The sequence below is a fragment of the Osmerus eperlanus genome, chromosome 11 (assembly GCF_963692335.1).
Source record: "Osmerus eperlanus chromosome 11, fOsmEpe2.1, whole genome shotgun sequence".
In the NCBI taxonomy this organism is placed as follows: Eukaryota; Metazoa; Chordata; class Actinopteri; order Osmeriformes; family Osmeridae; genus Osmerus; species Osmerus eperlanus.
This window is the reverse complement of record NC_085028.1, coordinates 16,340,396-16,366,336: the sequence shown is the minus strand read 5'-3', so window position 1 is coordinate 16,366,336 and position 25,941 is coordinate 16,340,396. Positions and strand designations below refer to the sequence as shown.

The 25,941-nt window shown below is 42.8% G+C and overlaps 3 protein-coding genes across 5 annotated transcripts; 1 reads left to right on the top strand and 2 right to left on the bottom strand.

Moving 5' to 3' along the window:
* Window positions 1-7,923: 7,923 nt before the first annotated feature.
* On the top strand, window positions 7,924-10,548 carry gmnc (geminin coiled-coil domain containing). Its single transcript, XM_062472967.1, has 5 exons — window positions 7,924-8,032; window positions 8,473-8,638; window positions 8,843-8,928; window positions 9,003-9,119; window positions 9,273-10,548. Exons 1-5 carry the CDS (start codon window positions 8,030-8,032, stop codon window positions 10,125-10,127), a joined length of 1,227 nt encoding a protein of 408 aa, XP_062328951.1. The 5' UTR covers window positions 7,924-8,029; the 3' UTR covers window positions 10,128-10,548.
* A 5,480-nt stretch (window positions 10,549-16,028) lies between these two features.
* LOC134029013 (uncharacterized) lies at window positions 16,029-17,511 on the bottom strand. Its single transcript, XM_062472973.1, has one exon. It carries the CDS (start codon window positions 17,240-17,242, stop codon window positions 16,415-16,417), a length of 828 nt encoding a protein of 275 aa, XP_062328957.1. The 5' UTR covers window positions 17,243-17,511; the 3' UTR covers window positions 16,029-16,414.
* A 144-nt stretch (window positions 17,512-17,655) lies between these two features.
* LOC134029005 (interleukin-1 receptor accessory protein) lies at window positions 17,656-24,775 on the bottom strand. Of its 3 annotated transcripts, XR_009931604.1 has the most exons (13): window positions 24,603-24,775; window positions 24,478-24,515; window positions 23,267-23,349; window positions 22,329-22,629; window positions 21,541-21,721; window positions 21,258-21,447; window positions 21,087-21,158; window positions 20,828-20,951; window positions 20,602-20,750; window positions 19,340-19,483; window positions 19,094-19,237; window positions 18,054-18,705; window positions 17,656-17,854 (listed from the first exon to the last, which is right to left on the bottom strand). XR_009931604.1 is itself a non-coding variant. In XM_062472961.1 (12 exons), coding segments are annotated over exons 2-12 (1,797 nt in total). In that variant the 5' UTR covers window positions 24,480-24,515; window positions 24,603-24,775; the 3' UTR covers window positions 17,656-18,298. The 3 variants fall into 3 exon arrangements, 2 of the variants coding, with proteins under 2 accessions (XP_062328945.1, XP_062328946.1); XM_062472961.1 differs by having other exon boundaries at window positions 17,656-18,705; XM_062472962.1 differs by having other exon boundaries at window positions 17,656-18,705; window positions 24,478-24,605.
* Window positions 24,776-25,941: the final 1,166 nt, after the last annotated feature.

The window sequence follows — 25,941 nt, the reverse complement described above, 5'->3', positions numbered from 1 at the left end:
TTTTTATAGAATCAATGAGTGGATAGAGTTTCTGCTCTGAATGGAGGCTGACCTCTCAGCACTCCTCCTCTGCTAATTAAATAATGTAAGCGGCCATTTCCTGATCTCCAATGTGTGCTCACCCTGTAAAAAAAATAAAGAACCCTGGGTGAAGGTTCCGCAGAGAGGCCTGCGCACAACATGGATCTAATTTGGGAGATGGGGGTGTTGTGGCCTGTTTTAAGGGGTGTTGTACAAGAGGGGGTCAGGGACAGGAACAGGAACCACATTTAAGGAGGGATGGAAACGCCCTGTCTCATCCCCTTGTGGACTCTGAGAGGATCCTTTCACCAGCAGAAGAATTTAGTCATTGAGAAAACACACCTGTGCTAATAATGACACCACTAACACTCTAATAATGTCGGAAAAATTGCTCCAAGCCCCCGATCCCCATTTAAGGTTTGCCTTCCCCCCCTGCCCCACCCCATAATCTCTATCATGATGTCATGCAACCCTACCTTGCTGTTGCTAAGGCAGCAGGGCTGAGGGAGTTAAGGAACTGAGGTCAGCCAATCAATGACCAGGGGACAAGTGCCAGGCGGAGACACCTTGATCAGGATGTTGAACTGTGACCCCACAGCCAGCGAGGGTTGGAACAAATTGCCCAAACGCACAAACATTCCCTGTGCTGGAAAAGAAAATGACAGGGAGCTCATAGGATAATGGTGGGAAGCCTACCTGGTGTACGGGTATTGGCGACGAGCAGAAACAGAGGAAAATACTCCCCCCCCCCAGTTCTGAAAATGTTTGCTTTTGTGGGGTTGATTTCACTGGTACATCTAACAACCTGTACTGAACATACGATGCATATGTCAGTACAGTACATCGATGTAAGTACAATGACATTAACCATTCAGCCTGAGATCTGCTCAAATCAAACCATCTTTTTTATCCTCGTCCACATTCAGTTGTCCTGGCTGAGTTAGTTTTCCTTGTGTGAGCCTGTGTCTGAGAGTACAGGAGGAAAGTGACTTGCAGCTGTGCGAGAAGACACACAGAGGGAAACCTGATCGGATGGGAAGCCAAGAGACAGACTGCTCTTTTGTTTAAGTCTTCTCCATGGCAGATATAGCAGAATGTCTTTCTCAGGCTGTTGTTTTAGGGTCTGAGAGCAAAACCATGTGTGTGTTTCCCTGGCTCCTTGTTACAGTGTTCTGCAGTAAAGCTGTGTGGAGGCAGAATGACTGTAAGGGCTGACCTAAGGGCTGACCCTAGCCCAGCCCAATGATACAGTGTTCTGAATCAGACTAAATAACATAATTGACTAGATGCTCTCAATGTACACGATTTCCAATCCAGTTGCAATACATTACAACGGCAAATTTAGAGTGGAAAAGTGAAGGGAGGGGGGGCGGGGAAATCCAGTGTAGATCACCTCCATATTAGAAGCTGATAGGATTATTCATGTTTACATATGAGTATTATACACATACAGTTGAGGCCTAAGGACAGACATCGTTTTAGATGATGTTGTATCTAAAATGTCGCTCTTCAACTGTGGCTGAGAAAATCCCCCGTCCTCCCGCTCTCTTAGCAGAAGAGTTCTACCTGACTTTCTGACGACCCCATGACGACCCCTCCCATGCTCTAACCGGACAGTGGCCTGGCGAGGTGCTTGGCCGCTGGAGTTGCCGTGAGCACAAAATAAATTGTGTTTTCAGAACATTGGGGCCCTTTCCCATGGTGCGCATCACTTCCTCCATTCTAGGAGTATGATTAACACTATACACATTCGCCCTTTTTCCAGTAATTGTGCTGTTGGAAGACACTCTGGCTTGGGAGCAGCCTCACAGTGAGTGAGGGGGGGGGGCGTCTTGCTCTCTCTCTTTCTGATTCTCCTTCTCTGTCGACCAAAGTATAGTATAATAAAGTATCGATATTTATAGTGTGAATAATTATGGTACTAGGGTTACAGAGGTGTGTCGGGGCCGGGGTTTCGGCGGGGCGCTCGCGGGACGGCACCTCCGGGAACCCACTGAGGTGTGTGATTGCGCTCATTACTGGGTAAACAAGAAGGGGACACAGTCGGACAAAGAAAACAGCCCCCCTTCCGATTTCCCAGCGAACCCCGGCAGCTTCCTGAGCAGCGACTGCTCACTACCAGATGTGAAACGACTGACGATTCCCATCGTCTGATCACAGGTACAGCCCGGCTTTTATGCGTGTTTTTCCGATGCGATGAACAGTTATTTGTATATTTTTGTATAACAGTTTATTGTATATTTTATTTAATTCTAATTCCACTTAGTACTGCTAGTTTATGTACCCTTAGTATAGATAGTCCACATATTTAAATTTTAGGTTCCTATATGTTTATTTTATGCACCTTCCTGCCAAAGCAAATTCCTTGTCTGTGCAAACTTTCATGGCGAATAAATCCCATTCTGATTCTGATTCAGTGTTTCCGAGTGCCATGGAAAGACAAGGAAAGTGGTGGCAGGATACCGTGGGGTACAGCCACAGAGGACCACAGAGCAGTGGTTCTGGGAGTCTGGCTGAGCGGTTAAGGAATCGGGCTATTAATCAGAAGGTTGTTGGTTCGATTCCTGGCTGTGCCAAATGACGTTGTGTCCTTGGGCAAGGCACTTCACCCTACTTGCCTCTGGGAAAATGTCCCTGTACTTACTGTAAGTCACTCTGGATAAGAGCGACTGCTAAATGACTAAATGTAATGTACTGAGAGCTTGGACATGACAGGGCTGAGCACTGTGGAGGTCTATTCATCTGAGATGTAAAAATACATGGTGTTGATATTGAAAAGAGTACAGAGGGAAATGCTGATGTACCTGGTGATGAGCTGAACCCCACGAAGCCTGCATGCGTGACAGAGGCCGTCATCATGTACGTAAGACACCAATGTCCTCCATGCTAGTTTCCTCCTGCTCTTCACAACTGGGGCACATTTGCATTGCAAAAGCAGACAAGTGGCCGCTTGGACGCCTCAGGCTCCGGCTATTGACAAGGACCACGCCAGCACAGTAATGAGCAGTAAACACTAGCTCTGACAGACTATTATTTATAACCCCAGCCCTCCCCCCCTCCACCCTAACACACACACACGCTATGCAGACCATGACTTTGCCACTAGAGACAATATCAAAACCAGACACATGAAACTAACCTGACCTCCTGAATTTTCCTCTAGTCTAAATGAGTTGCAAGTTAAACACTCAAACGCTAGGTGGCACATAGGAGCAGGTGACAGAGCAAGAAATTGAACAGGACTGGGGACTCTACCCTAACCTTTCATAAAGAAAATATAGCATCAATAGTGTAATGATGTGCTGTAATAATAATAATGCTAATGCTAATAATTTGCCGTTATTCAATCAGATCTGGAATAATTGCAAGTACTGTCAAATGATTGTTATCTTGTTTAGTTTCCTGCAGAATTCTTTGAGTTGTTTAATTCATATCCAGACCTGGGTTTCTCTGTGGCTTGTGGCTATAACTGCATCTAAACCAACCTAACCCCTCAAGGAAGACAAGGAAAAACTGAAGAAATCTTGGCAGGAGCAATTCAGTGAGGGATCCCCTCCTCTAGAGATGGTCAGTGACACAGAGAGGTGCAGACCAGAGGCTGAACACAGCCGTGCATTGAGGTAAAAAAAAAACAAAGGGCTGGAAGTAGGTGATCAGCAGGGAGAGAAGAAAGTAGGATTAGAGAATGTGGAGGGACAAATAACAGTAACAGTGAGGGTGAGGGAAAGGTCCCCACCGATTAAGTGTGAACTAGTGCAGCAGTTCAGTTGTAAGAAATGTAGTTTTTTGATGTATCCTTAAAGACAGCTCCAGCCTCCCTGATTGAAACAAGAAGTATGTTCTGTAGGACTGAAGCTCTATATAAGAACAAATTGTATGTGACTACAAAGTGCTGTATTATTATTTATTTATTTTATTTAGACTATTATGATCTAAGTATGAGCTAATATGGAAATAATGAAAAGTTAGAAGAGAGATTTAGGGGAGTGGAGTGGATTCCTAGTGGGATTAGAACCGATTACACATGCACCTCCTGCAGAGTCCTGTGTTACAAGAAAACTAAGCCATGAATGAAGAGGAAAACATCGCTAAATTAGATAAAATGGCACAGACAGGAAGATGAAGACCAGATTGCACATAATCTAGTTTCTGACAATGACTTCTGGTAGTAAAATTAGACTATAATATATAAAGAATTGATGCTTTTGATGACCATTGACCACATCGTTTGCATGGAAACAGCAGAACTTTGTGAGCTCAAACATTCCATTTCAAACTGCTGTAATAAGTTTACAGAACTCTGAATGTATGTTCTTATTTTTTCATCATTCACCCCAATTTATCATTCTAGACATTGCAAAGTGTATATGCAGGAGGCCTCCGTGATTCATGTGCGGGCATCACGCCCCAATAGAAGTACACTGCAACCTATCCTCCCTCCACAGAGAACATATCCAGTAACCCTTACGCACACTCATAGTGGGTGGGGTTCATACAAAGACTGCTTTGGACCCACTCCACAGACCGGCCTCCCAGGAAATATCGCATCTCATACTTCATGCCCCACTAGTCCCTAACTACGCTTTGTCCCATGCTGGAACTCAAAGACTTGCGGCAACACACGTTTGTTATGCTCTGATGTATCCTTGTACTATAGTGGGTTGAGGTCACCTCAACAGTCAGGCCCCTTAATGATAGGCCATTGTTGAGAAACCGAAGGGGACTTGCTGCCAGCTGATATGTGACACTACTGTCTGTCCTTATTTAGTTTATGTAAAAGGTATGAAGGTGACCGGGGCCTTGAGTTGAGAAAGGATTCATTTTCACTTAAGAATTGTTTCGTCTCCACCAAGATTGTAACATGAGCCTAGAAGGAATGTTCCAACCAGTTTCAGTTTAATTGGCAGCCTTCTCTGCTAAAGCTCTGTCAGATAATGTTAGGTAGAGGTTTATCACCAACTGGTGCCAACACATGGATGACAAATGCATGTTTACAAACACATTTTTCCCAACAAATGTGCTTCAACTAAGACATTCGAGAGAGATGACTGAGAATGGCAGTGAGATACATTCCATCAACAAACTCCATGGTCGGACATTGTACTTTGTGAGACATTATTTATCCTGCACCGACCTTAACAGGAAGTAAAGTGAAAAAGAACAGCCTCACTTCCTTGAGCTGCTCTCTGCTTTGATGTCGGAGGAGCAGCAGCATGCAGCCCCAGGGAGCAGGCCTGGCACACGTCCCACAGGAACCAACAGAGATCTCCTGCTCCGCACAAAGGAGCCGTTTAAGGTAGCCTCATGTTTGCCTCTGGCACACCACAGAGGGAGAGAGGCCCTTCTGCACGCCCAGGCATCTGGTCTGGTCCGTCTGGGACGAGAAGTCAGAATCTGGACTGGGGCGGTCTCTCTCCGACCAAGACTTAATTGGAGAGCTCTCAGCAGGCCACCATTGTTAATGTCGGAGCTTAGCAGGCCTGGCGGCTAGCAGACCTGCCTCCGGCCGCAGCTCTGGTAGGTAATATCCAGACACGGTCGCTGGGGATAAACGTTAATAATCATATATGGTCCTATCAGGAGGAGTGGGGGGGGTTAACACTTAACACCAACACAGAGTTAAGAGGCTCCCTACAAAGAAGCGTGCCAGGTAAGCTCCACAGGTGCTTAGACAGGCCTAAGAAAGAATGACTGGGTAATGTAATAGACAGATTTGTTTATTTGATAATATAATACTATGTAATTGAACGAAACAATTGAAAGGTGGCTAGTGTAAAGTGAGCTACTGGCTTGGCTTTTGCAAGTGAGCCCCAAAGAGCAGTTAATTGTTGACTTTGAAGAGAAATGAAATGTGTTGACCCCCAAATTTTACTGAAATACCTAGTTTCTTCATGCACATGATGACACATATCATCATCGTATGTCATCGTTAAAATGGTTGACTTGACATCCAAAAACGTTAAATTCCTGTTGGTATATGTCAGATTTCTGCATTCAGTGTGTTTGTGTCTCTGAATTGTGATAAGGGTTATATGTTGACAGTTTATACAGGACGCCTTTGTTTGGCATGGGCCTCATGCTGAGACGAAACAGGCTGTAGGCTGTAAGTATGGATGGTTGTTGCCCAACAAGTCGTCTTTCGACAGCCTCCTGTCATTAAAGCTCTCTGTGGGGGGTGGAGACCGGACTGGGAAAGCAGACATCTGTGTCAGAGCTACAAGGCTAGACTCCCAGGTACTCCACCTGTACACTCATTACTGCCCCAGAGTGAAGGCAATTAACTGCCCAACTGCTTGAAGTCAGGGGGGTCCTACCCAAGTAGATGATGGCAGCTGAAGGCAACCGTGGGGTGGGGAAACGAAGGAGGAGGGGAGTGCTAAAGGACATGACTGATTAGCACACAGCTTCCTGACAGCAGAATGCTTACTGCCAACAATGGAGAACAACTACAGAGTCGGGAAGCATGCCTCACAAGGCATCACAACACACCCTTCCACTCCCTCTGTCTGGACAAGCTGTCCAGGGTACCCTACACAAGCACTCACAAACACACACACACTAAATCCAAAATGTAGCAACTACCTTAATTATGACCTATTTGCCTGCAATATGTTTTATAGCTGGTTTAACGTGTCAGTCTCATGGTGCCGATAATTAGTAACTTAAATAAGTTCATTTAATATGTTTAGCTCAGTTATACATGGCCAATGTGTGTTCACATCACCCCCAAGTCCCCACCAAGCCTCACCTACTTATCTCACCACTCCTCCACCTTCTTCACCACCCCTTCACCTCCTCACTAAGCCCAACACCACTTAAGCCCTGCTCACAACTCATAGAACAATTTACAAAGTTATTTTAAATCCCTGCAATTAACACAGAAAGGACACACCTACCCCTTGCCCACATCTCTTAGAAAAGAAAAGCTTTGGGGAAACAAGAACAGGTTTTCATTATCTAAAGCATCCCTCCTGAAACACTGAAAACAATAGCCGACCACATAATACACCCACACACTGCCAACTATATCATCCTACTGAACTGTCCCGGGTTGGCATTATCATTATACTGTATATAACTGAAGAGACGCCCTATATTTGTGCTGTTGTATGTCCATCTTGTGTGCATCAGCCTGACACCTGCCATGTAAAGACTTAAAACTAAAGTAACAGGTGAGGTGGAATATGTGCAGGTGAACGAGGGATGATTTATTTATTTTTTCTACAGGTACACTCTTGCACTCTTGTGGGGAGTTTCATGTTGTTCAATTGTAACTTGTTTAACTGCATGCTCTTATGGTTCTTCACTTTGGCACTTATTTGGTTTTCCACAATGTATGCTTCATGTTTTGGCTGCTCGCAATGTTTGGGGCTATCTGGTTGTTATGATCAGTGACCTATGCTCTTTTGTAAAGCTCTCTCTTGGAAGTCGCTTTGGATAAAAGCGTCTGCTAAATGCATAAAATGTAAATGGATGAGGTAAAGATGCTATTTAGGCTATAGATCACTGATAAACACCTTATGTTTGAAAACTATTTAACTATTATTTGGACACTTTCAGCATGTATGCCAATGTTTCAATTTATATTATTTATTTTGCACCACAACTAAGACTACAATGTTGGCAAATGCATTTTGCTCATATAGATTATATATTAACTCATGTCACTCAATGAAGACAGGTGCACTACGATTTGGAATAGTCAGGCTTATTCACATCCCCTTTATCAAAATGATTAATAAAGATATTCTACTTAATCGGTGTGTAGTAATCGTTGGCACCCTTCACTAAAACATTCGGTCTCAGTCCAACGTCACAAGTATGACAGCTTTGGGTCAAATCAGATTGCTTGAATGGGGGACAAGAGTGAGGCGTCACTACAACTGCAAATGTAAGATAATAAGCACTCATTACCCCCGACACACAAAACAGCCCTGTTCGAGCTGAAGACCAACGGAATACCCTACCGTCCGCGTCCTGCAAAGTAAAGTACGACCCAGTTTGCGCAATGGTAAGTGTCACATTTCAAAAATCAAAATACATTTTATAAGCATATTGTCGATGTATGATACTACTTTTTAACCAGTGGTGACATTTGAATGCACTAGCCTGTCAGTCGAGTTTATGCATGTTTAGTTTAATGCGAAGTGTTTTATTGTAAGTCCACGTTTGATTTCGGATGGAGTAGCTCACTCCACATCACTGAATTAGGAAATCAGAACTAGCCTTGACTACTACATGAGCCAAGATGTTCGAGTAGCGATGCATAAGTAGCCAGCGTCTTGACAGAGGGAGATAGTTATCGAGGGACAGATAAATGGGTTCATTGAAATAACTTTAGAGAAGTTGGGAATGTCTTGAGATACATTTTTTAGCCATATCTAAAAATGTCACTTTTGTTAAATATATGGTTACTTTTTTATTGTCTACTTGTGCCCGCATGCTTTTCAGAGCACTGTTTTGACGTGCCAAGATCAGAGCTTTGTAGGGGGCCACCGCTACAACTGCCTTTACCGCGCCCAAACGTCCACAGACAATGTTGACGTTACCACGGAAACACAGGCCTCCTTTTGGGACACTAGTCCAACGGAGGACACGTGCCAGCACGAGTCATTGGGTAAATCTCTTGGAAAAAAATCTTACTCTTTAGTAATGCGCTAGGTACAGCAATGCAAATCGTTTTCATTTTAAACACACAAGTTAGTATTCTTGTAAATGTAGTCTTTTGTCAAGTGTGCTTTTATGCCCTTGTATAAGTAACAAATCATAGAGAATTTCACAGTTACAATAGGTTATTTTGCATGTCTTCTCTTAAACATAGAAACAATCACCTGTTTGAGCTGTGGGACGTCCCCTGACAGCGCGAGGACTGAGCACATGTCCCCACACCAGCGTAGAAATAAACAGGTATTTAATAGTAACACGTGCAAATTTGACATTTGAGTTTATATGCTCCCTGATTGTGTCTTGCATTTTCCAAGCTCCAAGATACGCTTATACAGAGAGATGAGGAACTCGCAAGACTCCAAGATGAAAACAACAAACTCAAAGAATTTCTTAACTGCTCATATGTGCAGAACTTAGAGGAACAATCTAAGGTAAAACATAATAATAGATATATAATTATTATTTCATAATAAATTATGAAATTAATCATAATAAGAGCATTCCCATACATTAGCATACGGTTGTATTTCATAGAGATGAGATGTTGCCTCTCATACAACAACCTCTCTGTGCTTCTCCTAAAGAGGCTCCGCTTTGCTCACAAGCAGAGAAAGAGGACCCTGCAGGTCGACAAGGGGCTCCAGCACCTCAGCACAAGCCAGCTGATTGGCTCCCAGGTGAAACGCACCTGTCGGAATCTCTCTCTGGAATTCTGCTCGTCCGAGGACATCGCCACCAGCCCGTCAGTGGATCACTGGATCCTGCAGACGCTGGGCCTGAAGGACGCAGATACCATTGACACGTCCACCGAATACACCTTCGTCCCCTCCTTTGACTCGGTCTGCACACGCAGCCCCAACAATGAGCACTCTGATAACCTGTGTCAAACAAAGAGCCAGGACACGTCTAATTATAGCTCTGCCATTGGCTCCAGTCCCTGTATTGAACCCTCCACAAACTACATTCCTACATTTGACACCATCAATAATTACACTTGCTCAACAGACTCCTACTCTGATATCACTGCCGCTGGGCTGTCCGTCCAATCCAGCCCCTGTGTCACAGCCAACCCCATCTACCAGGTTTCACCCTTACCATCTAATTTGCCACAACTGATCTGTGACTCTTTGTCACCTAAGAAAAGACAGCACTTCACGCCCGTCACAGCTTCCTCTTCAGCCGGTGGTCTGAGACTGCATCACACTCCCAGCCCACAGTGCCAGAGCTTCACCCCCACAGACCATGACTCGCTGCCTCGCTGCCACCCATCCCCTCGCTGCCACCCATCCCCACGCTGCCAGGCCGATGTGGCCTTCACCATGTCCCTCAGCTCCTCCAGCAGTGTCAGGACACACAGCTTCCATCAGGGGCAGGCCTTCGTCCGCAGGCACAGCCAGGGAGGCTGGAGTTTCACCTGGGTTCCCATACAAGCCTCCTAGGAAGGGGGGAGGTGCTCCCTATTGGTAACTGCGGTTGTACAAGCAGATCAGCTGCAGGAAAGCGGCCTTGCTGCTGAAAACACTACGAACTAAAATGAGACCAAACTGATAGAACTGACTTAAAGGACTAGCACAGCTCAGCACTGAACAGTATAATGTTGTAGACCTACACTCGGTACTGTACCTACTAAAGCCTTGAGCACTTTGAATATATTTTTTCATGTGATAATTTCAGATATTACTTTGTGTTTTATAATGTGCTATTAAAAACTGGACTCTCCTCAACACGGAATTCAGTGTGTAAAAAAAAAAAGATTATACTCCTGTATATGTCACTGGTAAAATCAAATTCTGTTGATTGCCAGGCTCAACCTCTTATCTGCCAGTGGCTGGTAAGATAGTTTTCTGGTATGCAACTAGCTTGGACCTGCTGATGACTCACACACTTTCTAACAGTAAAGTCAAACCTGTTTTCTTTCCAGCAATTTTGTTTAGAATTGAAGATTGTAGACTGTGTGTGATTTGACAGGTTTGTAAAACTTGTTTCATACGCATAAAAAAATAGAAATACTGATTTACAACTAGTTAAGTTGTTGTATGACTAATATATGTGACTCAGTGTCACAGTGTGAGTTAAAGAAAGAAACCTGGAGTTTAAATGAATAGATTGTGAATTCCAAGCCCAATTTTACTCTTGTTTCAAGGGGATCCTTGACAAGCACAACAAGGCACCTGTCTCCTCAACATATTCACGGTGGTTGTCGTTCCCTTTCTAGAAAACAAAAGGGGGCGGCACCTCCCCAGAGAGACACCCACCCTGATCCTCCCACACAGGTAACGATGAGCCACACCCCCTTGGCCCCATCACGACCGAGGGCTCCCGGGAGACCTGAGAGGTGCTGAGGGCAAGTTAGATCTCTGAGTTGGGCATGGCGGTGCCTGAGTGAGTGGTCTGTCCTTAATGAGACGGTAAGGCCCCTGCAGATGTACACCAGATTGGAAGCAGCATGAGAGACTGAAGCAGGAGCCTAGTACATTCAGACCTCTGTTTGCTTGTTGAGTATCGGGCAGGCAAAGATATCATTAAGTGGGCCTACCTGCTGAAACTCAATATGCCCCCACTTCATCTAAAGAAGAGAATGGAGCTATCGTATCATCCCCAAACATACAAATTTGCTGTGACTTCACAAAAACTGGAATGATTGGCTTTAAGGAAAAAAGGAAAAAGTGAAATGACAGAATATTTTAAGGCTATTACGTTAGCTAGCCTATGACTGTTTTGTTTACAATCTGGTTCAAGTGTATGTATGCTATGTTTTTTATTAAAAGGAAGAGTTTTTGTATAGGTACACGGTGCACCAGAGTGGTTAACTGGCACTTTGACTGTCATAGTCCAAGAAACAGTAAGGCAGAATAAAAATACATAACAAGTAATATGGAGCCTATGTTTCATCTCAAACCTCACTTTTATTGAGATATTTTACAATCTATTACCAACCACATATGTTATTTTAGTATTTGGGAATACATATCCATGAACACAGACTAGTTAAATAATAGTTTAACTATATTAAATAAATGAAGACATTTGAAAGACTATCGCTTGTTTTTTTCTTAACCACCTCAGGGCTTCAGAGGTCAGCACTAACTCCTAGCCCCAGTCTTTCCAACCCTGAGTATTGCATTTCTTAGCTCCAGTCACTCCAGCAATTAGTAAGCCTGTTCCCAAACACTTAAAATCTGTGAAAGTAAGCCGGCTTCTTCTGTGTAAATGGCCACAGTGTGGGAGGGATGTCTTGTCAGTGGAAATTCATATTTACGTGTATGGACTGAATAAAATTGATAACAGTTTGTGTTCCTTAATGTAGCCACATAATACTGAGTACCTTTGAGGGGTCTTCGCCATGTGTGTGGTTTTCTCAGTAAGGTGAGTGTAATATTAACAAAGAGACCCCCTTGGCTTCTACCACAAACACACTGCCATGCTACTCATTAACCCTTAATGATCTGTCAGTGGAAGCATCTATCCCCAGACACTTGGACACAGAGCCTTAAACCACTTATATCATCAGCTGGTATGTAGCATGTAGACTGAACTGGTTAACAGACCTAGCAGGACTGGATGTATGTTTGCTAGCGCCTCGTTAACACAGTGCCGCATGTCAGCTTTCTCAAAATCAGGGAGTCAGGTGGCTGAGCGGTGAGGGAATCGGGCTAGTAATCCGAAGGTTGCCCGTTCGATTACAGGCAGTGCCTACTGACGTTGTGTCCTTGGGCAAGGCACTTCACCCTACTTGCCTCAGGGGAATGTCCCTGTACTTACTGTAAGTCACTCTGGATAAGAGCGTCTGCTAAATGACTAAATGTAAAATGTCCTTTATATTTCCGGGTTCCAGAAGTCCAGCAGCCACTTGTGCACATGAGCAATTCCTTAGTTTAACAGTATTGATCTGTCCCTGCAGTTTATTGATGAGTAGATCTAACCTGACAATCATACAAACACACATACTCACCCATAAATCTGTACAAGATAGAAATCATGACCGTGGTTCCAAATGGAGTTAACAATTGACAAGGTCGAGACTCAGCCTTCAAGTGATGATAGTTAGACTTCAGGAACTAATTTGAATTTGGTTACGTATGATTTATAGGTCTGTGGGCGCTGACCCTGAGGCACTTAGGGATGGGGGCCACGCCAGACTCAATACAAGCCCCAGGGGCACTGTGTTTTCCATCGTGTGCCTGGATTCCTCAAGGCTTAATGGTTAATGTGTTTTTATGGCATTTTGACCATGAGATGAGTAACCACATACAAACCACAAGTCTCCATGTACCCAGTTAAAGGAAGCACACAGATTCACAAATGCACACACACACCGTACATGAATGCATGCTGTTGGTATTCAAAACTACACTTTAATTTTTTGGGGAAATATTCTAAGTGAGTAATTATAATGTTTCTCAAGAACGTACACAGATGACAGAATTGACAAGGGAACTCAAGAGGTCTATAGGTTATGGAATTCCAAATGACACAAAGCAACTTACAGATAGATAGCTGGATAGATCAGATATCGTTCGTCTCAATTTGGGTATCATTTTTCATTCAATTCAAATGCCTACAGTATTTAGATATTCTGTGGTGTGTGGTAATTAACTTGCTATTTGGGATTTTCGGTGTATGTTTGCAGACATGATTTACCACAGACTGGTCACCATGTGAACCTTGTTAGGAAACTTCAAACTGTCTTTGTGTGGGCTTCACCCTCACAGCTTCCCTCTGGTAAAAACTGTCTTCCTCAAGACACCAATCATTATGCCTCCTATGTGACAGTCTCTACCAGGCTCTCTTTACCAATTCATATGTGAAGAGTATAAAGTATGAATGAACAGTTTGTAATTGTAATTTTGTTTATTGTTGTGGTGCTACTGTACAAAAATCCGATGCGCCCCTTTAAAGGAATGACAGAGGTATTTCTGGTGTATAAAGGCCCACTGGTGTAGGACCAGAACAGACAGAAATATAATTTTGCGTGCACAATTTGCATGGTTTAAGACATACAACGTAATTAGGCTTACTAAATCTTAAACGGGCATATTATATGATCTAAGTATCATATTGTAGTAGCAGTTTGAGACATTAAATAGATACTGTATGGTACATAGCATGCATCTACATTTACATTTACATTACATTTACTTAACTCATGTATATTGTAAGTCAAGTCTATGTCTGTAATATAGAAAATAGGGAATAAAATACAAACAAGCATTAAAGAAGCTTTAAGACACACATCTTGAATAACAGTAATGATACGAAAACATTGTATCAATGTTCAATCAATTCATTGAACAATTGAACAATCGTCCACTTCTAAATCGCTCACACAAATACACACCAGTCAGGTATACTTCAATAAACAATATCTTGCCATCAACTATTTCTCAGTCCTCACCACAATTAAAGGAAGTTCGCAGCAGGAAACATGGATGTAAATGACTGCCTTTGGCATTGTAAAGTTTTGAATAGGGAATCATTTTAACTGTTATGATAAGACCTGTATATCTTACACACGTAAGAGATAACAGGAGGAGTTAAAGATAAATGTCACAACTAAAGATAAATGTCACAACTAAAACACATATAGAATGATACAGAATATTAAATACTAAATGTCAGGTTGATGGGGAGTGTACTTACATAGAAGAGGTTGAATTTAACATCTTCAACATCAACATATTTAGTAGCTTTTCTGTTAAGCTGGTTGAAACCAACCAGTTGTGATCAAAATGTGGTCAAATTGGTAAAATAGGAAATGAGAAACAGTGACCTGAGTTTATCCCAGTCTGGTTTGTGTTGTCAAAACCGAGACCTAAATTCATTTGATAAGGATGACAGTGTGTGGATATACAGCTCTAGAATTCAAGAAATCAAGAATTCATTTTTTATTTTATTCAGAAGGAGTGAGGAACAGAAGGGTAAAATGTAAGATGGCCTCTGCAAATATTACCTTTCTGTTCCTCGCTCAAAATGGTCCTTCTCCATTTTTTCCAGAGCTGTACATGCTAGGATGGCGTGAGGCTTCAGGTGTTCCTCACTGCTGAAGGCAGCAGCAGACCATCCACAGCACTCTCCCAGGGAACACGGCACTTCCTGATCACCAATTACTCCAGAAAGGGAAATAACGTGCGAGATTTGTAAAGATGCCCTTTGGCATCTCTACCTTGCACCTGCCTTGGGGAGAGAGAGTAAGGAGTCAGGTGGCTGAGCGGTTAGGGAATCGGGCTAGTAATCTGAAGGTTGCTAGTTCGATTCCCAGCCGTGCAAAATGACGTTGTGTCCTTGGGCAAGGCACTTCACCCTACTTGCCTCGGGGGAATGTCCCTGTACTTACTGTAAGTCGCTCTGGATAAGAGCGTCTGCTAAATGACTAAATGTAAATGTAAGGAAAGCATGTACACCTGCCCCAGGGTGTGTGTGATGACACACCGCTTACTTTTTAAATACTAAAACACACACACACACACAAACACACAGTCACACTTCAGACCACAAGCCTTATCAAGACAACCTTTCAGAGGCTATAAACAGGACATGAGGATGTCAGCACAGGATGGAAACACTATCATCAGCTCAATCATGTATTCAGGATGTGTTGTAAAATGAACCATGTCAAAATGATTGCTATTTGTGGGTATGTAATAATAAATACAAACAATTGATAACCCATGTTTGAGTCCAACTATACCAAGACAATGATGCTTAAAGTGTCGTCAGGATTAGCATTATTAATTGGTGGAACAATAATGAGTCATTTAATTGTCTGTTGTTCGGGGGAAGTACTCAAACTCTTATTGCCAACTGCCAAATGTAATCAGTTCCTGAATACAAATTAAATGGCAATTTTTTAAATTAGTAATGTCATCCATTCATATACAAAATTGTATGTATTTTGTCATCTGGTAAACAGTCCTGATAACGTGTACAAACATCTATCCCTTCTGTTATATTGGAACTCAGGTCAGCAGTGTTTCTTAGTCAGAAAATTAGCATAGGAACAAATTGCAGCTGGCTTTTGCAACAGCCCTTAAAGTTTCGATGCCAGACAAGGTAAAATCCTTAAACAAGTTTGTTCTATTCCGTCCTTGGAGTTCATGTGCAAATGACCAGAACCATCAGCATGTGAAAGGCCCCTCCTTGTGAAAGGAACTTTGAAGCTGTCGATCAACTGTGTATATTCAACTAATTAAATAGTAAATACATGCCCATGCAACCTTAAAAATTGGTAGTCGAACAGTTTCTTAGGCCATTGTTCCAGAAGCCTGTCTGACTGGTTACTTACTTGTTGTGCAGCTGCACAGAAAAAATGTGCCACAATGAATTTACAATAGGAACAAATATAATAATTAACATTTATTTGACATTATTTGAATTGAGCAATTGATACAACTGTGGATCTCTATCACAAACACACATGGTGTGGATATATTATGGAGAAGAGAGGAAGATGCATGCAACAAGTTTTTTTGTGTAATAAAAGGGTGACATCTAGCGAACATCTACAAACAAGATATTAAGATCAGATAAGATCTGTTCCTGGAATAAAAAAACAGTAACATGAAGCCTTAAAGAAAAACATCAGCCATTCAGTGCTATGTGTTATCATTCTTATGCTTTGTTTCTCTTTGTCTCCAACCTACTTCAAATCAAATCACATTTCTCAGCATCATAACAAGTGACTGTTCTATAAAAGAGCTATTATCCACCTGAGATCCTAAAGCCGCTATCAGAGGGTTGTAGTTGATAAGGAGCAGGGTTGATCCTGAGATGTACCAGCTGTGCATTTAGCCGTTTCCAAGCTGTTGGCTGAGTCTATGCTTTTAGAGGTACGGTTTGTTTTGTCAGTGTGGTTAAATAGTAAATAGCTATCTCTGTGTGTTGCATTAGTTGTGTCTGTGGAGTCAGCCGTTTCTGGGTTGTTTGTCGTGCCAATGTCATTGGCTGTGCAGTTGGTTGCAGGTGTGTTGATAGGTGACGGCTGGTGAAGCGTAGACCCCACGACCTCGTTTAAAACCACACTGTTTTGACTTGCCAAGTAACAACGCATTATGGAGTTGTTACTGTGCTCACTCCGTCTACACTTGTCGCCTCCAGTGCACCCCTGTCTCTTTCTCCTTCCCCTGGCCACAGCCCTGCTTTGTCTGTGCGGTGGAGCTGTGCCCCGCTGGCATTGTAGCGCCACCAAGGCCAGGTCCAAGTGTGAGGAGGAGCTGTCGATGAGCCTCCTCCCTAGGGACAAAGAGCGAACAGGTAGAGCCAAACGCAGACGCTTCCAGAAGCGCGAGTTGGGCGGTTCAGACTGGCGCCCTCTCCAGGTGATGGTGGTAGTGCGTCGCATGTCCAAAGCCTTGGTGCAGTAGGCTGGGACAGGCTTGTAGAGGATGGTAATGATGTGAGCCTGGGAGGTGTTCTGTAGGTACAGACCCAGGCGACACTCCAGCAGACTCACACTTTTCTCTGTCAGGTAGTCTGGGCTCAAGACCAGCAGCAACCTGCGGCTCACCTGCAAACACCTCAGGACGGCTTCCATCATGTCTACAAGAGAGAAATTCATCTTAGCAACCCCCAACCACCTTAATGTTATCCTTAAGACTAATACACATTAACGGAAATTCACATCCCACAAATCTGAAACACACAAATGCACACTGTACCACTACCTTTCGAACTACCTGACTAGTGGGAACCTCAATGTCATCTGTAGCAATTTTTTCTAATATGAACTGAACTGTAGGCCTACTGGGTGAACTTCTTGCCGATGGGTGTGTAGACTCATGGTGTTCCATACGAAATCGTCCTGCAACAGTAACAATTGTATAGGTATCGGACAAAATATAGTTTGTTGCTATCGACTATTGGCAAATAGGCTGACGTTCACCGAAGGTAACTCACCAATGGCAGGGAAGTGGTTTGACATGTTTGAATGATTGAATTTTAATGTGTCTTCATATATAAGATATATTAAACCAATTTTTTATTATTGTGTAATTTAACCAAAAATGCTTTGAGAAATAATGAAATGAAAAGACAATGAAAAAAAACGAAATTGCTCTTACTGCTGCACAAATACAAAATATACAAAAATAATATATAAAAGACAATATGAATGTAAAAATCTTGGGTACTTAAGACTGCTGTACACTACTGAATATCATCGCTACAAAATCTTTTTTTGATATGTAAATGTTACACAAATGTCAACATATGTACAAACTATGAAAAAGTACAAATAAGAAAAAAGTGAATGAGTAATTTAGGTGGATATGTCACTGGATCTTAGCTGCTTTGATCTGCTTTTAGTTTTACAGCAACCTTTCACAGCAACTCTAATTAAGGCAGCTTGAGATGCAGTATTTCAAGAAAACTATGTAATCCTGTTTCCTTACATTTAGAAATGTGTGGCATAAAAATGCTTTGCAGTTTAAGTTGAATGCAAAAAAACATTATAAAAAATGACAAAACAAGTGACCGTGAAATAATACAACAATCAAATAAAAAAACTACTAAACACAAATGGCAAACATTTATGATAAACACAATGTGGATATAAAAGTGAAATGAATTATTTAACATTACACAACTGGTTTGTGAAGATCGCCCCGTGTTAGTTTCACAAAGTGTAATATACGGCGTTGTGTTCTCTCTGTATGTGTTGCGGCGTGTCTTTTTGCGGCACGACACTGCCTTCACACGGCTTCATGCTTTTCATCCTCCTGACCGGAAGCTCTAAACGAAGACGCTTCCAGAACCTGGAAGACAGACTGATAGACTTGTCCCCCTGCCAGCGAACAAGCACCAGGGCCAACCTAGCCCGCCTCAGCTCTCGAACCCAGGAGTCCCGGTTTAGAGGCTTGTACTGCAGCAGGATGACCCGCAGCTGACCCCCCCAGGCCATGCTGTCCAGCCCAGCCTTGAGCTCCAGCAGGGCCTGGGTCCCTTGCTGTCCATAGCCTGGACTCAGAACCACGAGGAGACGCCGACTGCGATCCACAAAACTCAACGTCTCATCTGTGATGGCTGGAAGGAATCACACAGGGGTCAGGTGGCTGAGCGGTTAGGGAATCGGACTATTAATCAGAAGGTTGCCGGTTTGATTCAGGCCGTGAAAATTGTCGTTGTGTCCTTGGGCAAGGCACTTCACCCTACTTGCTTCGGGGGAATGTCCCTGTACTTACTGTAAGTCGCTCTGGATAAAAGCGTCTGCTAAATGACTAAATGTAAATGTAATCTCAAGTCACTCAGTCCCTGATGTCACCTTGGTGTCTAATCACTACCAACAAACATCCCCCGATGTCACTTTAGTAAATCTATCAATACCAATAAACATCGTCAGCTATGATTCCATACTCTTTTTTTCCCTCTCAATCTCTTATACTCCTAATTTGGAATTTTCTTTGATACTTACTCCCTCCAGGAAGGCTGTCCCTGTCAAAGATGCAGACCGAGTATCCCAGTTCGTTCTCCAGGACCCGGCGTAAGGTCATGAGGACAAAATGTTCCTCCTCACTGTTTCTGGCGTATGAGATGTAGATGTCGTATTCCTTATCGTCTAAAGAAGGAAGAAACACAGAGCTGGATGGTTAGTCCAGAACACAAGAGTTTGCAGACTGTAGCACAACTGCTGTTTGTAAGTGATTCTAGTGGTCGCCACCTGTGAAACGTTCGTCCGTGCCGAACCAGGAGCGGTAGAGAAGCAGCAGCTCCAGCCAGAACACTTGATACACCAGGAACAGACCCAGCATGACAAACAGGGTCACGCCCAGACCACAGCCCAGCTCCACGTACGGCAGGTACACTGGACAGTGACAACAATCACAACATTGGGAGTCAGGTGGCTGAGCGGTTAGGGATGCCAAATTATGTTGTGTCCTTGGGCAAGGCACGTCACTCTACTTGCCTCGGGGAGAATGCCTCGGGGAGAATAAGAGCGTCTGCTAAATGAAAATGTAAATGTAACAAAAAAAAATACAAACACTAGAACAGGTCTTACACATTTTCTGGGAGTTTTTCTTTCCTTGAGGGTTGAGGTTGGCTGAGGGACAGTTCTATGGGCGTATGTGAAGCCCTCTGTGACATTGCTTGTAAAAAGGGCTATACAAATACATTTGATTTGATACATGTGGGCACAGTTTCCCAGACATGGTTTGTCCTGAAGTAAGAGAAATATTCAATGATGATCTCAATTGAAAACGTTTATAGTTTAGGGCTTAATCCATGTCTGGGAAAGTGTTCCCTGATGTATAACAGGGTTGAAATGTACGTTATGATTTGTTCTAATCACTGAACTTGATTGGGCCGCACAGGTTCCTAACCGAAAAACCTTTGGGAGAAATTCTAAGGGCATCAGCAAACCAAGTCTTATCACAAAAAGTAGGAAATGTGTGACGCATCCGAATAAACAAATGCAAAACAGTTGAATTAAATAGTTTAATTTATTTTAAAGAATTGCCTTTTGGTTTTCTATATAATTTGATCATAATGTGTTACATAATGTGTTACATTTAGCAGACGCTCCTATCCAGAGCAACTTACAGTAAGTACAGTAAGGGGGATCAGATGGCTGAGCGGTTAAGGAGTCGGGCTAGTAATCAGAAGGTCGCTGGTTCGATTCCCGGCCGTGTCAAATGACGTTGTGTCCTTGGGCAAGGCACTTCACCCTACTTGCCTTGGGGGAATGTCCCTGTACTTACTGTAAGTCGCTCTGGATAAGAGCGTCTGCTAAATGCCTAAATGCCTAAATGTAAATGTAAGTACAGGGACATTCCTCCCGAGGCAAGTAGGGTGAAGTGCCTTGCCCAAGGACACAACGTCATTTTGCACGGCTGGGAATTGAACTAGCAACCTTCAGATTACTAGCCCGATTCCCTAACCGCTCAGCCACCTGACTCCTGTGTTGTTAACTGAGTTTCTTACCCTCCTCCTCCAGCACTGCTCTACAAGTAGAGGAGCCTCTCTGGTTGCGAGCAGAGCAGTTGTATTCTCTGGTCAGGTCCTCAGAGTTGAAATCTCTGATACGTAGTACATCCTCCATATCCACATCACCGAAAAAATAAGACACCTGCCTATCAGGTTAGAGAAGGACAAGTGAAAGGAGGAAATGAGAGGAGAGGAGAGTAAAAAAAAAAAAAGGGAAACTTACTCTGATTTGGAGGTGATGCGTGGGTCTAGGTTATCCACAGCCTTCCCATCGATGGTCCACCACATGTCCTTGGACCCCTCTAAGTAGGGGAACTTCACTTTGCACTTGAGATATACATCCGAGCCTGCAAGTCAACATGTCCAGCCATCTTAGCATTAACATGAACACCCATTTAAACACGACTGATTGCGCTTCCGCTGTCAGTGATCAATAGGGGATGGGAAGTTGATTAGAGATGAGTTTCTCTTGTCTACTGTACCCAGTTTAACTGTAAAGACCTGCTTCTTGTCAGGGTTGAGTATCATGGGCTCTTTGGGTAAACCGGAGGGAGCTGACAGTAAAAAAACAAGAGAAATAATCATTTACATATTAGAAAGCTAAAAGATCTCAGAATGCAATTATCATAGAAACAGAGAGCTTTGACTCTTACACACTGCAGTAACGTTGATCATCCTGGTGAAGTTCATGATTTTTCCTTTGCTCTCATAGGTCACCACACAGTAGTAATGTCCCTGGTACAGCTCTAGCATGTTGTGCACCACCAGGTTGTTACCCTGGACCTCACGATCTTTATCCCAAAAAGGATACATCTTACACTCCTGAGAGGGGTGTGTAGATACCTGTACAGGTGAGCAATGGAAGAGCTTGGCTGTAACAGGAGGTTGTTGTACAGATTAATTGTAAAGATTAGATCTGAGATCATTTGAACCCACGTAGAACCAGAGGACTGAGTGTTTGGTGCTGGGCACGTCTGGGCAGCTAAGGGTCTTCCCCTCCTGTATCGGGATGACGACTGGCTGAGAGGACACGGTAGAGGCTACCTCACACCCAGGGTTCTGAGAATGGGGTTTCACCTCAAGACGTACAGCAATTTTAGCACAAGATGTCTTGTTTCTGAATGAGAAAGATGCATTTCAGACAAGACACAGACAGACAGGAGTCGTATTTGTCTTCCGTTTGCAGGAACAGAAGAGAAATATCGCAAGCAGGAAATGAACATCAACTGGGATGGTTCTACAGGCTAATGGGTACTGCCAGACAGCCTCCAACAGTATATGAAGGACAGTACACACACAGTACAGTACACAACACAATGAAACCAACTATGAGTTTCCAATGATAAGGGATGAAGACAGAAAAACTGTACAAAGCTGAATAAAAGAATACTTTTACTACGAAGTTTGGTGTCCGGTGAATAACAAAATATAGCTTGTTTTAAGTTGAAAGCTGTACAAATTGAATTTTTGAACTTTTATTAGTTCTATTGTAGCAGTAGTGCAGAATAGCCTGGGCATCAATGTACTTGTTTTCTGAGCAAATTATTTATTATTATTTTGTTGTGGTCTTTTGTGTTTCAGTTGTCTTTCAGTGAACTTTGGCTTTTGGGAAGGTGCCGTTTTCAACCATTCTGGGACAGCCTAACTGGGCATGCAGACATACTGCAGTGACCTACCTGAGAATGTCAATGTAACAAAATGTACAGTACTGTACAGTGTCCTACCGTAGCATGCAGAGGTACTGGCCAGTGTCCTGAGAGATGACGGGCTCCAGCCACAGCCTGTCTCTCTCCTTGCTCAGCCTGTGGTCAGGCTGGTGGAAGTCTAACGGCTGCTCCAGGTCCTGCCCTGCAGCCATGTGGTACCACACCAGGTTAAGGCCTGCTGCCACGGCTGAACTATAGTTATAGATGGTGGGATGAGAGAAGAGAGGGCAGTCCAGCCAACCGGCCTCTCCTTCCAGGACTTGCACTGCTCCTTCTCTTGACTCCCCCCAGTCATGGCATGGAGGAACAGGAGAGGCCACTGGAAAGGTAGAAACACTGGTGTTAGGACATTTATACCGTTTTTATGGCCCTATGACTATGAAAGGAGAGGTGCCATGCTCCGAGGCTTGTGCACACTCGCAATCAGCTGGACATGCCATCACTTTATGAAAATTAGTGCTATCAGTAGTGTATACATAGTATTCCCTTTGACTATTAATTTTTTTTTTTTTTTTTTTTTTTTTTTAGAAATGTAGGCTTATTCTAGAGTGGCTCCTTGTTCTCCCGGGTTCATAACAGGTCTATGCCATCTTGGACCTGAGCAAAAAAAAATTGGGTGCTAGTTTCCCCATTTTGTATTTGTCTAAAGCTAATCTGTCTTCAGAAAAAAAAGCTACAATTGTTATTGGGGACATGAATGCAGCAATTGAAAAAGTAACTACGGTACGGTACGGCACGATTATATTAGGTGCCTCGCCAGGTGTAGTGTCACCTGTTGTCCCTGTTATTCACATAGTATATGAAATCAAGGGACACATTAACATCTACTATGTTCCGAATGGACTGTTACATCCAGTTGAACCATTACATGTAGTATATGTACTGTTGTACTGCCCCCTACTGGTTTTCCATGATATGGGTGCACACAATAAATAGCCTGTCCCACAGGCCCTCACCTGATTGAGTGACATCTGGGGTGTCTCCACCTACAGCCAGAAAAGTGGCAGAGAGAGACAGGAGAGCTATGATGAAGAATCCCCTAAAGAGGAATAGACATATTATTAAACATCAGCCCCAATTCCTACACAATTGCATTGATTTAGCACAGTGTTAATGAATAGAGGATTTACTTTACTTACTTTTTTTAACCTTTATTTAACCAGGGGGTTAATATATAATAAAAATATATTTTTGGAGAGCGTCCTGGCCAAGATTGGTAGCACCATGTCATTACATATTTCAACACAACATTAAAAAACTGCATGATATCCAGTAAAATAATAAAATAATCACCAGAGAATATAACAAATCTTAATACAACCACTTTTAGAGGTCAGGGAAAGAGCCTCAAAATAATTATATTGACTTAAAAACACTGATCTGGACAAGATCATTCAGTTTAAAACTAATTTGGAATGATTTTATGGAGCGGAGTACATAAAATCCCTTTATCCAAATTCATCTCTGCAATGTGTTTAAATGTTTCATGTGTTGGTGTAACAACTATGACATATTTCCAAAACGGCCGGATAGACAATTTCCGGTTCCAAAGCCACGTTACAGAATTGGTTATCAGAAATACACTAAATATATTTGTGGGGCAACTGGGCAAGCACCTGTGTTATTAACTTGGGTTATAATTATCATTATTAACGATTTTAACTACAGGCCTATACAGCTCATCTCTTCTGTGTCACCGTCTCACGTGCACACGTTCGGCAGTGTAAAACATCTGTACGCTCATGGCAGAAAAATTACACTTAATGAAGCTAGCTAGCATCCAAAAAGCTTACTTATTTCTGTGAAAATTCATCTATCAAACCCAGTTACACAATGATATGCTAGCTAGCGATGATATGGTTGAAACATGTGTTAGGTTACTGGCTATAGATCTATGTTCATATTAAGCTCTATGGAAGAGCAGTCTCTGATCTGCTCTTCCATAGAGCTTAATCTGAGCACCACCAAGCGATAAAGTGGTGTGTCACTACAGCATAGCCTAAACCTTGATCGCAATCAAAACATGAATGACCATCCCTTTTACAACATAAAGGCGACAGAGGCGAGAGTACATAGCCTACAGTATATGGTTATAAACTCTAAAGCATGAAGACGGTGACATTTATTTGTAGCCTCCTGTAACCTATATTCGCCACTAGGTACTTACATTATCAGGAGTCCAGCTCCAACAGTTACGGATGTTTCCTGTAAGAAATGCGACAAAAGTGTCAAGCTGGGCAGGGCAGAGTAGCGCAGGGTGACGAGGTGCTCAGCTGAGTCAGTCAAACTTACTCTTAACGGCAATACGCCAGAAGGCTACTGATCGAACGCCCAATGCTTGAAACTCGAAGGGGCTATTCTACATCTAAACCGGATAAGACAGAACTGCCAATAGAGTTAATGTCTGTCTGAGAACCGACTTCAACTGATAGGCCTACTGCATTTATCTTTTAGCTTTAAAGGATGTAAACTGCGTAGGCAAGTAGGAAGTCAGTGTGTGCAATCACAAACATAACCCTCGGCCCCTCCTCTAGAATGCCCGACTTTGTACACAACGGTTTTTACAACTTGTTCCATTCTGTAATGGTTTGAAAGCGAATTTACGAACACTCCAATAGGGAGGGAAAACGTTCTGCTATCAATGTTATCACAACCGAGTTCAAAGTCCCATACCAAGAGCTATTATCATCATTCATCAAAAAACAAACACACTATTTTTTTTATATATCTGAAGCAAGATTACATCTTTCTGTAGTGTTTAATAGTTAATTAAAACAGAATCAAGGATGGTCACTGAATTTATAACAGCTACAAGGCACATGCTCCATCACACATACAAACAACTCATGACACTTCACTTCTGCCGTTTCCTATGATGTCTTATCTAACTGCACCACCTAGTGGTTTAATGTAGAATAGACCAATTACTAACAACTACAACACAACCATAAACCAAGCACCTGCAGTAGCAACCACCGCACACAGAGGACCAAGCATGTCTGTGTGTGTGTGAATGTTGAAAACAAACACTTGTCAGTGAACTCAGACTTTTGTAGTACACTTTGTGTGTGTGCGTGTGTGTCAATGGCTCCTGCAGAGAAGCTGAATTTCATTACTGACTTTTACATTACATTACATTTAGTCATTTAGCAGACGCTCTTATCCAGAGCGACTTACAGTAAGTACAGGGACATTCCCCCCGAGGCAAGTAGGGTGAAGTGCCTTGCCCAAGGACACAACGTCATTTTGCACGGCTGGGAATCGAACTAGCAACCTTCAGATTACTAGCCCGATTCCCTCACCGCTCAGCCACCTGACTCCTTGTTTCCTACCCCATGAGCTGGAAACTACGTTTGTGTTTTGGAGTTACCTAAGGGTAAAAACGATTTAATGGATTTCAGACATAAGTATTCTTGAAAATTCATAACATTTTACCAAAAAAGCCCACCAATCATTTTAAATCTGCAAAAAGTGCCTTTTCACCATAAACATCCCAACTAAGAGCTTCAAATGGTATGGCCTCTATACCTTTTTTATAATTTAATCAACTGTCATTTGCTATGTAATTAATTTAAATAGAACAGTTTGCTGATTTTATTACACTGAGGGTTCAGAGCCTTAAGGTCATCAG